General features: G+C 34.0%; 1 protein-coding gene across 4 annotated transcripts in view; it reads right to left on the bottom strand.

Annotated features, from left to right (window-relative positions):
• Positions 1–18796, bottom strand: part of EXOC6 (exocyst complex component 6) — a 182735-nt gene that overhangs the window by 107874 nt on the left and 56065 nt on the right. For all 4 annotated transcript variants that reach the window (XM_058543542.1, XM_058543544.1, XM_058543545.1 and 1 more), the window contains exons 7-8: positions 13302–13454; positions 11026–11094 (exon numbers count right to left, since the gene is read on the bottom strand). In XM_058543542.1, the coding sequence (XP_058399525.1) occupies positions 11026–11094; positions 13302–13454 (222 nt within the window). The remainder of the gene's footprint in view (positions 1–11025; positions 11095–13301; positions 13455–18796) is intronic.

Raw genomic sequence — 18796 nt, 5'->3', positions numbered from 1 at the left:
TATTGCTAGTGGCTACCATATTAGAAACAGACATCCATCTTTTCCACCTGACTCTAAGTCTGTTAGAACATGGTCCCTGTCCATCTAGTTCACCATCATATCCTCATCACTTAGCACAATGCTTGCCACATGAAAGGCATTCAATAAATATTTGTTGAATGAATGAATGATTGAACAAGTAAATGGTTATATATTCATCTCCTCTGTCTTCCTCTCTGCTTAAAAGAGAATCCATCCAGAGTCAGAAGAAAAAGTTGAGAACCCATTCCTCTATTCAAGGCTCCAAAGAGAACCCAAAAGAAACAAAGAGAAAAATTAACAATAGGCAAAAAAAAGTCAAAACTCATATTTTCACTGAAAAAAATTTTCTGATATTTTTAATACTTAAGTAGCTACAAAAAAACCATGACTTTTCTTAGTGCCATCAAAAGTAAACTCATAATGCATAAAATATTTTTACCTAGGTATCCCCTAGGGCAGTTCCTCCAATTTTTTTGCACTCAAACAATTAAAAGAATTTCAAAAAAAGCTATGGTCCCCTTCACAGTTTTATTTTGGTAACTAAATTTTTTTCATTATGAGTTTAAATAGATGCAAAGAATATCATTTCAAGTATATTATAAATAAAATCTTAAATCTTCATTTAAACATATCCAATGGACACCTACCATCATTCATTTTTCAAACTCATATTTCTAATCTATTACCCTTACAGAATTTTTTCTAATTTAACGTGTTTTTTTCTAATGCTATATTTTCTAATGTAATATGTTTTTACTTCTGAAATCATAAGTCTTTAGGTGTTAAGGTGGTTTTTTTCTTCTGGCTTGAATTATCTCTATAATTAGTACATAACTGATCAAACCAAAGTATATTATACATTTTGATAATTAATAAACCAAAAAGTAGATTTTTATTAATAAGATGAATGGGTTTTTGTGGGGTTTTTTTTTTCCCAATTAACAATATACTTTTTGGTTAAAACTCTGAGCTGCAGATTTAGTGTATTTATTTTAAAAAATGCTCACCTTGAAACCTAAAGCCTAATTAGCAAAGCTTGTCCTCACAGTCAAACTAGTAAGTGAAACTGTATTTAATATGTCTCAGAAAAAGTTTGACTTCATATTTCAATTCAAATAAATATGTTAACATGCATTTTGTGGAAATATGTTATGAAAACCACTGAGAAATAAGTTACAAGATTACAAAAAATAGTCAAGATCAAGGTTATTTAAACCCAATGTGATTGTTTTATCCACTCATGCACCTTAAAAACAAGGTAATAAATCAGTTTCTCATTACTTATGCTGCTTCTCATTACTTAATTTATAATAATGCAATGTAACATATGGATAGAATCCTAAGTTATTTATGAAGGGAAGAGTATGATAAAAATACTATATGCCTTCAGTAAATATGTGGCATTCATTAAACTTTGGTGTTCAATTTTTGGAAATAAGTAAATAAAACCAAGTATAAAAATCAGGTATAACTCCATTAGTTTTGTTAGATATGATGATCATGCTAAAAACTAATCAATCTGGGGCCCAGCCCAGTGGCACGCAGCAGTTAAGTTCACACGTTCCACTTCGGTGGCCCACGGTTCGCCAGTTCAGATCCTGGGCATGGACCTATTCACCGCTCGTCAAGCCATGCTGAGGCAGCGTCCCATACAGAAGAGCTACAACTATACAGCTATGATATACAGCTATGTACTGGAGCTTTGGGGAGAAAAAAAGAAGAAGAGGAAGACTGGTAACAGATGTTAGCGCAGGGCCAATCTTCCCCTACCTCGCCAAAAAAAACAAATCAGTCTGGCAGCCAGCTTTTACTTCTTTTTAATATCAAGTAGAAAATATCATACATGTAATTGGACTTTCACTTACAACACAATTTGGCAAAACAGCTTTAAATCACTTTACTGAATCACAACTTACATGAATATGAAAGAATGGGTTAATCAACGTAACTTGAAAATTTTGGCAACTCCAGAAAACAATACAGTTACATGTAAAAGATTCAGCTTCACTAACTCATATTATTTTTGCTATTTAAAGGTGTTTTTCTTTATAGCAAATAACACATCCTAGGTATGGGTATTAAAATTAGCCAAGAGCATTGTTTATATTTAAACACACAGGACATAGTTTTAGCATTCAAAATTTCCTATGCTCTCATTGCTATACTCTCACCGTACTCTCTTTTAAATGCAATATATTCACTACAATGAGATTTCACTTCACGCCCGTCAGAATGGCTATACTTAACAAGATAGGAAACAACATGTGTTGGAGAGGATGTGGAGAGAAGGGAACTCTCATACACTGCTGGTTGGAGTGCAAATTGGTACAGCCACTATGGAAAACAGTATGGAGATTCCTCAAAAAATTAAGGATAGAACTACCATATGATCCAGCTATTCCACTACTGGGTATTTATCCAAAGAACTTGAAAACACCAATGCGTAAAGATACATGCACCCCTGTGTTCATTGCAGCATTATTCACAATAGCTAAGACTTGGAAGCAACCTAAGTGCCCATCAAGGGACGAATGGATAAAGAAGATGTGGTATATATACACAATGGAATACTACTCAGCCACAAGAAATGATGAAATCCAGCCATTTGTGACAACATGGATGGACACTGAAGGTATTATGCAAAGTGAAATAAGTCAGAGGGAGAAGGTCAAATACCGTATGATCTCACTCATTTAGTAGATAATAACAACAACAAACAAACACATAGAGACGGAGATTGGATTGGCGGTTACTAGAGGGGAAGGGAGGAGGGAGGAGGGCGAAAGGGATAATTCCGCACATGTGTGTGGTGATGGGTTGTAATTAGTATTTGAGTAGTGAACATGACGTCATCTATGCAGAAATAGAAGTATAATGATGTTCACCTGAAATTTATACAATGTTATAAACCAATGTTACTGCAATAAACAAAAAATTTTTTAAAAAATGCAATATATTCATTATCAATAGTTAGGGAATAAAAGAGATCAGGTCATTAAATGGAAACTGTCATTACTCCCACTTATGTCATTACTGTCTACCATGTATCAGAACTAAGAATATCTCACCATAGGACAAAATACACTGTTTCTAACACGGTTTACTCTTAATCTGTGCAAGAAGAGAAAGTCCCTTGATTAATCATTAAAGGAGACTTCTCCTTTATTTGGCATCTTGGAAGTTTTTACACATCAAGACAATGCACCACAGTAATACCAGGTATCAGTGAAGGATATGTCTTTCTTTTACAAAGTAAGTGTGGTAGCCTCCAAGATGGCCCCTAGGATCCCTTGTGTAGTCCCCTGCCACACTGTACCAGGGTTGGTCTATGTGACCAATAAGATGCAGTAGAAGTAAAGATATGTCACTTCTGAGATTAGGTTATAAAAGACATACGGCTTCCATCTTGGTCTCCTTCAGATCATTCATTCTGGGGAAGCCAGCTGCCATGTCATGAGGACTATCAGGCCGCCTCATAGACAGCCATGTGACAAACGACTGAGGCCTTCTGCCAAAAGCCACCATACAAGCAAACCCCCTAGCCCCTGCCAAGCATTCAGATGACTGCAGCCCTCACCTCATGAGAGACCTTGAGCCAGAACTACACAGCTAAACCACTCCCAGATAGCTGAGCCTGTGAAATAATAAATATTTATTAACTACAGCAATAGATAACTAATACAGTATCTTAGGTAGCTTTCCTAGGAACAGACCCTGAGACCAGTGCTACAATAAGGAAGTACTCAAAAGGAAGACTGTTCAAGAAGTGAGGAAAGCATGAGAGGAAGCCAATCAAGGGGGCCATTTTAGGCAAAAAAAAAGTCTCCAAGAGGCTTCAGCCTGATCCCAGAGTGAAACTTCAGTGTACAAGTTATCCTGCAGAGTTGTTTTTTGGGGAGCAACGTGTTCTTTAATGATGCAAGTACGTCCAGTCACATCAACAACTGACATCCTGCATTATGATACAGCTTTATACTCAGAGTCCATCTCAAAATACCATAACATCATTAGGGTTCGGGTATGTATCAAATTGGGAAAACAAAGTAGCAAACACAGACACTGTGTCAGGTAGGTACTAGAACTGATGACCCAATGAAATGTAAATTGATGTGAAAGCTCCTTAACGCATGTATGGAAAATGTTCTAACATTGTATTCCAAATATATATTCTCAAGTTTCAAGCCTTTCTTTACCTCAAATACATAAACAAAGCAATATGTACTATCAATATACAATATGTACTATCTAGAATGTCTGAAAAGTGCAAAAACACTGCGACAATACAGTCTAAGTATTGCCTCACGCAGGGCTGAGAACTCTGAGGTACTTCTAGCTCTTATGAAAAGGAATCCAAGGGGATTTGGGCAGAGCACCAACAGTAAGAGAAGAACTATTGTGAAGGTAGGCTGGGGTTCCCAGACAGATAATTTTTAGGGAAAAGTTCAGGATCTAGAAATTATTTCCTTAAAATTTCTAGCCCAGAACGCCTTGCAAAGCCTTCACACACCCTTAAAACCCCTAGGGCTGCAATTCTCACATTACATTCAGTACTCATTATTCTAAGAAAAATAGTCCCTATACTCACAAAATTTAGGACATGGCCAGCTAAGGAAATTCACACAAGGTCTTAGGATTTCTCAAAGCCTTAAAAATGATAAGTTATATTATGGATACTGTTGCAGCATTTTCCAAAGAGAACCCTTTTTTTCCACAGTATATTTATTTTCCTTTCAAAGAACACATATTTGATCAAACAGAGCTTGGAAAATGCTACCTTAAGGATTTTAGACATAGAGCTCTTTTGGCTAAAATGGACTTATAGTCAAAAGACCTAGTCCTTGAAATCATACATATTAATGTAACCCTTTTACAATAAGCCTTTTATCATTTACTGAGTGCTACATATACCGGGTATTATGCTAAGCACTTAATTATTTATATTTACTCTAATATCCAACATGATTGTCTAGTGGTTAAGATTCAACACTCTACTGCCTCGGCCTGGGTTCATTTCCCAGTCAGGAAACCACACCACCAATCTGTTGGTCATCACACTGTGGCAGCTGCATGTTGCTGTGATGCTGAAAGCTATGCCACCAGTTATTTCAAATAGCAGCAGGGTCACCCATGGGACAGGTTTCAGCGGAGCTTCCAGACTAAAACAGACTAGGAAGAAGGACCTGGCCACACACTTCCGAAAAAACTGGCCATGAAAACCCTATAAATGGCAGCCGAGTACTGTCTGATATAGCACCGGAAGGTGAGAGGATGGCACAAAAAGACCAGGTAGGGTTCCGCTCTGCTGTACACAGGGTCGCTAGGAGTTGGAATCAACTTGATGGCACCAACAACAAAAAATATCCAACATAGCCTTATAAATTGTTATCCATATTTTGCAAGTAAGAAAACCAACCGAAAAAAGTAATTTGCCCAATGCCATACTGTTGGGAAGTTAACAGAAATGAAATAACAAATGGAAAGAGTAATTATGAAAATAAAGAGGAATTAGCTTTATCAAATAATTTTTGGTCATATATACCAACCAGAAGTTATCATGCTAGTGAAAGTTTATTACATCTATAGAAGAGTAAAACCTCACTTACACAGTAAAGAAGGAAAAAAAGTCCTGCTCGAATTAGTCAAAAACCAACACATTTTAAAATGTAGCTTTCTTAAATCTATTAAATTCTACATGTAATAAAGATACAAAAACATACAAAGAACGAAAAGTTACTGAAAATTATAAATTAATACAGTTAATTACAGAAACATATAAATTCTGATAGTAATCAGTACTTATGCCACTTATTTTGAATATTTGAGAAAAATAAATCTTAGACTATTTTTGAATAATCACAAAGCTGACTGAATGGAGTCTAAACCTTTATATCATTCTACTGGTTCTCTATCATTGACTTTTGATTATTCTGATCATTTAATTGTGCTTTTACTTCTTTAATTCTAAACCATGAACACTGAAATGCAACTTTTAATACCCAACGTATCACTCTCAGGGAATGCCACACTGAAACCTCATATATCTGTTGGTTCAACACTTTTTGTTGCACAAGGTATAAAGATATATTCTTTCCCAGAGGGCTTATTGCCTGTTGATAGAAGCTACCAAGATAAAGAAACATAAAATTATTTTATTAAAAACTGAATGTGGTGTTAAAGAGTAAGGTAATTACTAATTCAGCAAATCTTTATGAAGTATCAGACCCAACAGAAGGCACTGGGGGAAAAACAATAAACAACACTCTCATGGTCTCTATCCTCGTGGATCATACAGATAAGAACAAGGATAATACACAGTAACAGAAGGGCCTATTGGCACTCACTGTAGTTTACAGTGCCCGTATAAGACAGAAAAATTAAGCATTATCAAAGCAAAATATCATTCTTCTCCACTGAACCCAAAAACCTATACGAAAACAACTAATTTGAAAGGAGTTGTGAAAGAATCAAACCACAACACAGGCCACTTTAACAACTGAGATAATTAAGAACTTCATCTTGATTAGAAATCAATATATCTGGTTTAAAAACAAAACAAAACAAAAAAAAGAAAAACATGAGATTAGACAACAGGAAGCCTAGTTTTCAATGTTACTATAGACAGCAGTGTAATCTTCACAGAACCTACCTTTATTTGCCTCAACTGTAAATGCAGTTAAATGGATATGCTACCACACGACATTATAAAAGATAAAATACTAGATCTGAAAAGAAGCTGAGAAGTTAAAGTATTTTACACTCACATACATTTGAAGAATTATTTCATCATAGAACAAAGTATTGTTTTTACACTACAATATGATTTATTATAGCTTTAAAAAGAGAAATTCTTTTTACAGGTCTATTTAATAAAGCTCAAGACACTTGAAACATCACTAATTTATTTGTAAAACAATGAATTTACATTGATATTGTGCTTGTAGATCACTTTTCTCTCAGCTCATAAGAGCAGAGTTGGTCCTGTCTTTTAACAGAGGGCTAAAAGAAAAAAAGCTAACTAACAAAGATAGTTCTATTTGCTCTAATTAACATAATTATCATTCATTTTCAATTACACAAATAAGCCAAACCTCAAACCTCCTTAAAAGTAAACACATTTAGAAGGCAGTGAGATGACCTATCTGAAGTGCTGAAAGAAAAAGACCAAGAATTCTATATCCAGCAAAACTACTCTTAAATAGCAAAGGAAAAATTAAGACATTCCCAATAAAAAAAAAAATTTGAGAGAATTTGATGCTAACAGACCTTCCCTAAAAGAAATACTAAAAGAAGTCCCTCAGGCAGAAATGAAAGGGCACTGGACAGTAACTATAGTTCACATAGAGAAATAAAGAATACCAATAAAGATAAACACAGAGGTAAATGTCTAAAGACAGCATAAACATATTTTTGTTTGTAACTCCTTACTTCTGATTTAAAAAACAACTGCATAAAGCAATAACTATAAAACTGTGTCAATAGCTTATAATGTATGAAGATGTAATTAGTATAACAATAACACAAAGGAGGGGGTTTAACATGAACTAGACTGTTTTAAGGTAAGATGTTAATTGTAATCCCCAGGGTAAACACTAAGGAAATACTAAAATAAATAAATAAATGACAAGGGAATTAAAATGGTACACGAGAAAATATCTATTTAATGAAAAGAAGGCAGTAATGGAGGAATAGAGGGAAAAAAACACATAAGACATATTAAAACAAATTGTACACATAAATCCTACCTTATCAGTAATTACATTATACGTTAACGAACTAATGCTCCAATCAAAAGGCAGTGATTGGCAGACTGGATTAAAAAAAAAAAAGATCCATCTATATGCTATCCTACAAGAGACACACTTTAGATTCAAAGACACAACAAAAGAATGGAAAAAATAGGACCGGCCCCGTGGCTTAGCGGTTAAGTGCGCGCGCTCTGCTGCTGGCGGCCCGGGTTCAGATCCCGGGCGCACACCAACACACCACTTCTCCGGCCATGCTGAGGCCATGTCCCACACACAGCAACTAGAAGGATGTGCAGCTATGACATACAACTATCTATTGGGGCTTTGGGGGAAAATAAATAAATAAAAAATTAAAAGAATGGAAAAAATATACCATGTCAACAGTAACCAAAAGAGAACTAGAGTGGCTACAGTAGTATCAGCCAAAAAAGACTTTAAGCCAAAAAACATCACAAAGATGGCCATTTTATAATGAAAAAAGGTCAATCCATCATTAAATCATAACAATTATAAACATATATTCACCTAACAACAGAGCCTCAAAAATACATGAAGCAAAAACTGGAAGAACTAAAGGAAGAACAGAAAATTCAACAGCTATAGTTGAAGGCTTCAACATCCCCAATTTAATAACAGAGAGAACAAGCAGAAGATCAACAAGGAAACAGAAGATTTGAACAACACTATAAATACACTAGACCCAAAAGATGTCTACAGAACACATCACCCAACAACAGCCAGATACACGTTCTTCTCAAGCGTACATGGAACATTCTCCAGGATAAACCATATGTTAGGTCATAAAACAAGCCTCGATAAATTTAAAAGGACTTAAATCATACAAAGTATGATCTCTGACCACAGTGGGATTAAATTAGGAATCAAGAAACAGAAAAACTTTTGGGAAATTCACAAACATATGGAAATTAAACAACACACTCCCAAATAACCAATAAGTTAAAGAAGAAATCACAAGAAATTAGAAAATACTTTGAGATGAATGGAAACAAAAATAAAACATACCAAAACTCACAGAATGCAGCTAAAGCAGCAGTTAGAAGAAAACTTATAGCTGAAAATGTCTATATTAAAAAAGAGCAAGCTCAAAAAGAGCAAGCTCAACCAATAACCTAAACTTCCACCTACATGAAAGAAGCCAGACACAAAAGGCCACATGTGGTATGATTCCATTTATATGAAATATCCAGATTAGGTAAAATCCATAGAGACAAAAAGTAAATTAGCTGTTGCCAGGGACTCGGGGGAGGGGAGAATGAGGAGTGGCTGCTAATGGATAAGGGATTTCTTTTTGTGGTAATGAAATTTTCTGGAATTAGTTGTAATGGTTGCATATCCTTACGAACATGCTAAAACCATTGAATTGTACATTTTAAAAGGGTAAATATTTTGTAATATGAATTTTATCACAATAATGCTATTATTTTTTAAAAAATGATAATTGTTTAATCCAAAAATGAAAACAATGTAGTGTGGCATAAACAAACGTAGAAGTAGCCTGTGTAGAAGTATAAGTAACTGATACCACAACAGCACAAAGGCAAGAAGGGAGAAATGGAAGTTCTTATAACATACATCTTTACATCTTATACATCTTATAATATCTTATAATATACATGAAGTGGTATATCACTTGAAAGTAGACTATGATAAGACAAAGGAAAGTCTCTTCAATAAATGGTGTTGGGAAAACTGGACAACCACGTACCAAAGAATGAAAGTAGACCATTATCTTACACCATACACAAAAACTAACTCAAAATGGATTAAAGACTTGGATGTAAGACCTGAAACCATAAAACTCCTAGAAGAAAACATGGGCAGTATGCTCTTTGACATTGGTCTTAATAGTATCTTTTCAAATACCATGTCTACTCAGGCAAGGGAAACAAAAGAAAAAATAAACAAATAGGACTATATCAAACTAAAAAGCTTCTGCACAGCAAAGGAAACCATCCACAAAACAAAAAGACAACCCACCAACTGGGAGAAAATATTTGCAAACTACATCTCCATCAAGGAGTTAATTTCCAAAACATATAAAGAGCTCATACAACTCAACAACAAAAAAAATGAACAACTGGATCAAAAAATGGGCAGAGGATATGAAAATTTTTCCAAAGATATACAGATGGCCAACAGGCACATTGAAAAGATGTTCAATATCACTAATCATCAGGGAAATGCAAATCAAAACTACAATGCGATATGACCTCACACCTGTCAGAATGGCTATAATTCACAAGACAAGAAATAAGCAGTGTTGGAGAGGATGTAGAGAAAAAGGAACTCGCATACACTGTTGGCAGGAATGTAAACTGGTGCAGCCACTATGGAAAACAGTATGGAGATTTCTCAAAAAATTAAAAATAGAAATACCATATGATTCAGCAATTCCACTACTGGGTATTTATCCAAAGAACATAAAATCAGTAATTCAAAGAGATTTATGAACCCCTATGTTCATCACAGCATTATTCACAATAGCCAAGAAGTAGAAGCAACCCAAATGCCCATCAACGGATGAATGGATAAAGAAGATGTGGTATTTATATACAATGGACTACTACTCAGCCATAAAAAAAGACAAAACTGTGCCATTTGCAACAACATGAATGGATCTTGAGGGTGTTATGCTAAGCGAAATAAGTGAGAGAAAGACAAATACTGTATGATTTCACTCATATGTAGAAGATAAACAAACAAACACATAGATAAGGAGAACAGATTAGTGGTTACCAGAGGGAAAGGGGGTGGGCGGAGGGCGAAAGGGGTAAAAGAGCACGTATATATGGTGACAGATAAAAACTAGACTATTGGTGGTGAACACAATGCAGTCTATACAGAAAATGAAATATAATAACGTACACATGAAATTTACAAAATGTTATAAGCCAATATGACCTCAATGAAATAATTTTATAAAATGGGGAATAAACGCAGATTTATGTTTGAAATTAAAATAAAATGTATAGCATGAATGTAAAAAAATAAAAATTAAAAAACAAGTTAAAGAAAAAGTAAGTGCCTTACACACAGTGGATATTTCACAAATATTTATTGCATGAAGATTAATAGCTCACTGAGCTTATGGTCAGCCTTTAGAAAAGTAGGCCTAAAATGCATACATGTCTTTTTAATAATACAAATACGGATGTGTGTATACACACACACACACATATGTACACATACACACACACACATATATACACACACATACACATATACAAAAGATACTTACCAAAACAGAATAAATGTGCAAACATCGGTAAACAGGGGAAAAATCAACAAGATCCTGAACACTTAAGACCTGAAAAACAAAATCTTTTTTTAAAAATTAAGGTCAAACTACTAGTCCACTGTTGGATGACGTAAAGTTAAAGACACACAAGGAGATTCATGGACTTCATATTATAACATTTATCACCGATAAAAAGCATACAATACATAATGCATTTTTTGTTTTCGCATTTGTTCAGTAGTTCATCCTTTATATATTTATCTTCATTGTTGACTATTTTTTTTTTTATAATTTTATTTATTTATTTTTTTCCCCCAAAGCACCAGTAGATATTTGTATGTCATAGCTGCACATCCTTCTAGTTGGTGTATGTGGGACGCAGCCTCAGCATGGCCGGAGAAGCGGTGCGTCAGTGCGTGCCCAGGATCCGAACCCAGGCCACCAGTAGCGGAGCACGTGCACTTAACCGCTAAGCCACGGGGCAGACCCAATTATTGACTATTTTAGATTATAAGGGAATAAAAGGGAGAGACCGTATACCTTTAACATGCTTGGTACATTACCAGAAAATTGCTATGGATAACTAGATACATCATTATTGCTTTTGGTAAAGATGATGCATGGATTTATGGTTTAGCTACAGACAAAGTTCCTTCTCTCACACAGCTAAGTTATATGATTTATTATTATTTCATCAAATTAAAGACATCATAACTATTATTTTATGGAAAACTAAGAAAGAAAAAAACACTACCACCTGAAACTATGATATCATCAATTTTAAGATGTATCCTGATTCTGAGGTGTTATAATATTTTTAAAAATGCAACTCAAAATTCATGAAACAGAGTAGTACAAGTTTTTCAAACTCGAGAAATAAACTCTTTTTAAAAGAAAACATTTCTATTCTCATGAATCCCCAGAGTAGACTTAAATTATTTTTATTATACTGTTACTTATTAGGGAAAACGATAGAAATGAAATGTAGTAATAGTAAACTAGATCTGAAAGAACAGGAGGAAAAAAGAAGTTTTTCTTAGAGTATGGATTTGGGGGTGGGACATTATGGTTATGGTCTCAGCAGTTAAAGATATGCAAAACAGACTAGGGAAAATTGAGTTAAGAATACTAGATGGTCCATTTTCACCATTCCGAATTTTAAGGGAAAAGAGAACACAGAGATTCTCTGAATACTAATTAAGAAAAAACAAAAAAGTAGATTTCAAAAACATTAATTTCAAGGGACTAATTGGGATACACTAATTCCATTTTAGGAGGACATTAAACTCTCCAAGGCTGTTTATTTGTCTGTATTCAGAACAACATCAGATATCCACTGGATATGTGTACATATACGTATATATGTACACCTATATATATACACTTACATATATACATACATACACACTTATATACACACACACGCACACATAAATACATACACTCTCACTCATCCTCAGCATATAGTAGATATGTACACAGCGAACGCTCAGTTGCTTTCCCAAACACAGAGAGGACTATGGGTGCATATTCATATGGTTCCTCTTACCAATCAATTAAAAGTTCTTACTAGGTCCTTAGAAAAAGAATTTAAAGTCTCATTGACAAGGCAAAACTTTTGGAAATAACTAGACTCCTTATGGTATTAACTAAATTCAAAAGGAATTCAAAGGAAAAGATAAAAGTAAGCTAAATAGAAGACTTCCTGGAGAGAATAAAAGAAGTAATAGGACTAGAAATGAATTTGGATATAGAAGATGAAAGAAAATAAATATTTTAGGAAATTTCAAGGTTTCTAGAATTAACACATTTTTAAGAAATAAAAAATTTAACTTTAATCATATTGGAATTATTTTGTAGTATCGCAGCACCAATAAAAAAAGAAAAGGTAGGCTATCTCCAAAATTAGTCTAAATGGCAAAGTCAAGCCATCATGAAATTAAATGTTTGCCACAGATAATTCAAATATGAGTGATCACTACAAAAAAAATCATTACATTTACACTCTACTGCTAATTATGCAGAACACTTAGATTCAACTATCTATGGGTTAGAAATATAATCTACAATATTTCCTGTTTATCTGTCAATTATGCAGTCTAATACTTCAGATGACTCTACTGTCCTAATAGCTCACTACAAACTGATCCACATAAATTCATTTTGCACACAGGAAGACTGAGAGTCACAAAGATATACATCACAATTTAGAAGACAAACTTCAGCCAGTGAATGAATGAATGAAAGAAAGAGGAAGAGAAAGGAACTCCCATCACCTCTTCTTCATTCTCATCCTCTTCCTCAATTGCGTGTTTCAACACAATTTCATTGCTTTCTTCTGGAATTCTATCATTTATATACATATTCTTTCCAAATTTTACATTATTTTGCTTCTGCAGAGCAACACTGAAGGTTTTCTGCTGTTGTGCCTATTTTGGAAAAAGAAAAATACAGATTATTTCAAAATTTATTATGGCCAAAATTGGTTCAAGAATTTGTTCATATTTTCTTTTTAATATCTGTAGGTGTAGGATTTGAAGTGATGTCCCATTTTTAATTTATAATTTGAGCCCTCTCTTCTTTTTTGAACAGTATTACAGGGATTTATCAATTTTATTTGAAAAGACTAAGAACCAACTTGTGACTTTCTTGATCCTCCCTACCGTATTTTGTTTTCTATTATACTTGGTTTCTATTCTTATCTTATTTCCTTCCATTTTCTTTCAAAATTGTATTTTATTGTGGTAAGCGCACTTAACATGAGATCTACCCTTTTAACAAATTTTTAACATATATTAATATTAGAATTCCATTAATATATTAATAAGACATTGTTAACTATAGATACAATGTTGTACAGCAGACCTCTAGAGCTTATTCATCTTGCTTAACTGAAACTTTATGCCTGTTTGATTAGTAACTCCCCATTTTCCCCTCCCTCCAGCCCCCAGCAACCACTATTCCACTCTTGCACTCTATGAATTTGACTATTTTAGATACCTCATAATTTCCTTTTTAAAGGCTGAATAGTATTCCATTGTACATACATACCACATTTTCTTAATCCATTCATCTGTCAACAAACATTTAGGTTGTTCTCACATCTTGGATATTGTGAATGCTGCTGCAATGAACATGGGAGTGCTAATATCTCTTCAAAATTCTGATTTCGATTCTTTTGGATAAATACCTAGAAGTGGATTGCTGGATCATACAACAGTTCTATTTTTAGCTTTTTGAGGACACTCTATACTGTTTTCTATAGCAGGTGCACTATTTTGCTTTGCCACCAACAGTATGCAAGGGTTCCAATTTCTCCATATCCTTGACAACACTTGTCTTTTGTTTTTTTGATAACAGCCATCCTGAGAGATGTGAGGTGATATCCCATTGTGATTTTCTTTTGCATTTCCCTGATGGTTAGTGATGCTGAGCATTTTCTCACATACCTGTTGGCCATTTGTACATCTTCTTTGGAGAAATGGCTACACAAGTCCTTAGACCATTTTTTATTTAGGTGATTAATTTTTTTTGCTATTGAGTTTTAAGAGTTCCTTAAGTGTTTTGGAGATTAACCCCTAATAAGATATATAGTTTGCAAATATTTTCTCCTATTTCACAGGTTGCCATTTCATTCTGTTGATTGTTTCCTTTGCTGTGCAGAAGCTTTTCAGCTTGATGTAATCCCACTTGTTTTTGTTGCTTGTGCTTTTTATGTCATATCCTTCTACTTCCTTTGAGTTTAATTTGCTATTGTTTTTCTAACTTCTTGAGACGGATACTTAGATCATTGATTTCAGTCTCTCTTTCCTAATTTATAAAGTTAAGGCTATAAATTTCCCTTAAATGCGACTTTTGCTGCATCCTACAAGTTTTGATATGTCATATATTTATTATAATTCAATTCAAAATATTATCTAGTTTCAATTGAGTTTCTTCTTTGACCCACGGGTTATTTAGAATTTTATTTCTTAATTTCCAAACATACAGGGAGTTCTACTTATCTATTATTGATTTCTGGAACAACTCCATTGTGGTCAGAGAGCATACTCTGTATTATTTCAATCCTTTGAAATTTACTGACATTTGCTCTATAGACCAGAATATAATCAATTTTGGTAAATGTTCATAAAAAATGTATATTCTGAAATCATGGGATACATATGTTAATTAGGTCAGGGTTGTTAATCATATTATTTAAAAGGACTATAGAGGGTGAAAGGGATAATTCGGTACATGTGTGTGGTGACGGGTTGTAATTAGTATTTTGGTGGTGAACATGATGTAATCTATGCAGAAATAGAAGTATAATGATGTACACCTGAAATTTTTACAATGTTATAAACCAATGTTACTGCAATAAACAAAAAATTAAAAAAAAAAAAAGGACTAATTACTGATTTTTTTTTTGTCTACTGGCTCTAGTAGTTACTAAGAGGAGTGCATTAAAATCTCCCACTATGGAGCCAGCCCTGATGGCCTAGTGGTTAAAGTTTGATGCTCACTGCTTTAGCAGCCCAGGTTCGTTTCCTGGTCGCAGAACCACACCACCTGTCTGTCAGTAGCCACGCTGTGGCAGCAGCTCACATAGAAGAACTAGAACATTTTACAACTAGGATATACAACCACGCACTGGGGCTTTGGGGAGGAAAAAAAAAAGAGGAAGGCTGGCAAAAGATGTTAGCTCAGGGCGAATCTTTCTCCGCAAAAAAAAAAAAAAAACTCCCACTATGATTTTCAAGTTGTCTATTTCTCCTTTTAATTCTGAAAATTTTTGCTTTATATATTTTGATCCTATGTTATTAGATGGAAACACATTTAGAATTATTTTCCTAATGAACTGAACCTTTTATCATTTTGAAATGTTGCTCTTTCTCTACTAATGCTTTTGTCTTAAAGCCTACTTTGTTAATAATATACATACATCAGCTTCCTTTTGGTTAATGTTTGCATGCAATATTTTTTCCATCCTTTTGCTTTCAATCTTCCTATATGTTTATATGTAACGTATGTCTCCTGTGAGCAGTATAATTTAATAAAGTCTTTTAAACTCATATCAATTCCCATCCCAGTTTAACTTATATGTGGTTGTTGTTTTGCACTGTTAATTCTATACATGCATACCTCGATGATATTGCAGGTTCAGTTCCAGACCACTGCGATAAAGCAAATATCGCAATAAAGCGAGTCACGTGAATTTTTGGTTTCCCAGTGCATAGAAAAGTTCTGTTTACACCATACTGTCATCTATTAAGTGTACAATAGCATTATGTCTAAAAACACAATGTACATACCTTAAGTAAAAAATATTTTATTACTAAAAAATGCTAACCATCATCTGAGTCTTCAGTGAGTGATAATCTTTTTGCTGGTCAAAGGTCTTGTAAAAAACCCAGTATCTGCAAAGTGCAATAAAGCAAAGTGGAATAAAATGAGGTATGCCTATGTATATGCAAACCCTATAAGAGGGCTTTGTTTTATACAGCCAAAGATATGTAATTTTACCCAAAATAGTTGCCCTTTCTATTTATTTCTTGAATCTCTGGGCTTCTAAATGAGATCATTTTCTTTCTGTCTGAAAACACTAATATTTCCTTTAGTCCAGGTCTGCTAGAAACAAGTTCCCTGGGTTTTTGCTTATCTGAAAAATATCTTAATTTCAACTCCATTTCTAAAAGATATTATTGCTGGGTAAAGAATTCTAGATTGGCAGATAAGGTTTATCAGCACTTCAGATATATTCTTTCACTGTCTTTTGGCTTCCATTGATTCTGCTGAGAATTTAGCTATTGATTCATTATTATTATTGCTCTTTTGAGGGTCATGTATTTTTCCCCCAGCCACTTTTAAGATTTTTCTTCTTTTTAGTTTTCAGCATTTTACTACTATATGCCTAACTATGGGTTTTTGTAATTCTCCTGCTTAGAATTCACAGAACTTTTTGAATCCATGGCTTCAAGGTCTGTCCATGTTGTTTATGGCCTATTCTCTCTCTTTTCTCCTCTTGGTACTACAATTACACATATGTTAAACCTTTTCATCTTATCTCATGTCATTAAATTCTTTGCTGTACTTTCTGTTCTTTTGTCTCTCTGAGCTTCAATTTGGATATTTTCCTCTGACCTACCTTCTAGTTCATTAATTCTCTCTTCAGCTGTGCCTAATCAGTTCTGCCACCTATACATTGAGTTCTTAATTTGACAAAGTATTTTCAGATCTAGAATTTCCAGATGGCTTGCTTTATGGTTTCCAATGATCTGCCAAAATTCTCAATCTTGTCTTATAATTCCTTGAATATGTTAATTTTAAAGTCCATGTCTAATAGTTCCATTGCTTAGATTTTGTTTCCCATCCTAGAGTTACCTTTACATTAATTACCAAAGAGAATACTCCTCTTCCATTGAATGATTCAAGTCAAACAGTGATTCAATTATTTTAATGACTTTTGGTTTAGAGCACTGTGAAAGTTTTACAAAGGAATTATCACTAATTCTTTTTTAAGGAGAAAACCAGACACATAAATTTAAAAATACCAGAAAAATCAAAAAGATATGATACATTCATGAACATACACAAAATACACTGGCCTTAACTCCAATTGATTATTTGTAAAGGAGAAAAATTTTTAATTTCCTCAAGCCCTGAAATTATGTGGGATCATTTATTTCCTGAGTTGGCATGTGTGTCTGTTGGTGAGAGGGACTGGTTCACTCTTTGGCCAAAATCCCAACTCCTCAAAATGTCCACTAACCTCATGCAAGGAACTATGGTATCAAGCTGCCATCACATTTAATTTTCCACTGAAAATGCCTGTAGTTTGTGAAGACTAAGAACGCAGAAGCTGTTATCCCACAATTGACTTGATTACTGACAAAAATAAACACTTATACACATTAAGAAGTTGAGAATTCTTATATTTTGCTTTATGCATTTTAGCGATACTTCACTTCAGAGTTTGAAAAAAATATAAGCTTAATTCCAGGATTTTAATTTCCTTATATAATGCATATTAGTGGAATATTCCCTCTGTTTGATGGGTCATATTGTAGCTACTCTCTTCTGTTAGCATGTAGGACTGTCTCTTTTAGAGTGAATTCTCTTTAAGGGATACACAACTGCTAATCAGACCTTTCTACTCCCAGGAAATCAGACCATGCAAATCGCAGAAATCTAGCTCTCCTCTCACCTAGACCTTGATGCTGGCTGCCCTCCAGACACTTGTACTTGAGAAAATCACTATCCCAGCTCCTCCATTACAACCATCAATCTACCCACTGAAAAAAAAGAAATAATTCCCTTTCTCCTTTTGTGTCCAAACTAACTTTGTCAATGATTTTCTGTTTTAAGAGTATATAATCACTTAATTAGCATATTGCTTCCCAACTGTGTTATGTACAAAGCTAATGTTTCACAGAGTATCATCAAGTATTCCTTGAAAAAAGAGCTCTGTGCTCAAATAAGTTAGATAAATATTACATACTGTATCTCTCTTCTAGGGGATTTACAATTCATAAGTAAGGAAACCTGCTTAACTTTATTTAACCCAGATTTCTAAAACTTACTTGACCATTTAGTCTCTTGTCTTCCCCTAAAGAACACCATTAAAATGTGTTATCAGGGAATATAATTTGGAAAATGTTAACAGACACTATGAATTTTAGGTATTTAACTGCTAATTAAACATTAGACTATTCCTAGTGGAGTCATCTCGCACATTAGAATGAGGAAAAAAAACACTGCAAGTGCAAGGCTGTCTTTTACTCTTAAAAAT

This window comes from Diceros bicornis, chromosome 6 (assembly GCF_020826845.1).
Source record: "Diceros bicornis minor isolate mBicDic1 chromosome 6, mDicBic1.mat.cur, whole genome shotgun sequence".
NCBI classification, from domain to species: domain Eukaryota; kingdom Metazoa; phylum Chordata; class Mammalia; order Perissodactyla; family Rhinocerotidae; genus Diceros; species Diceros bicornis.
This window is presented reverse-complemented; position numbering and strand designations above follow the sequence as displayed.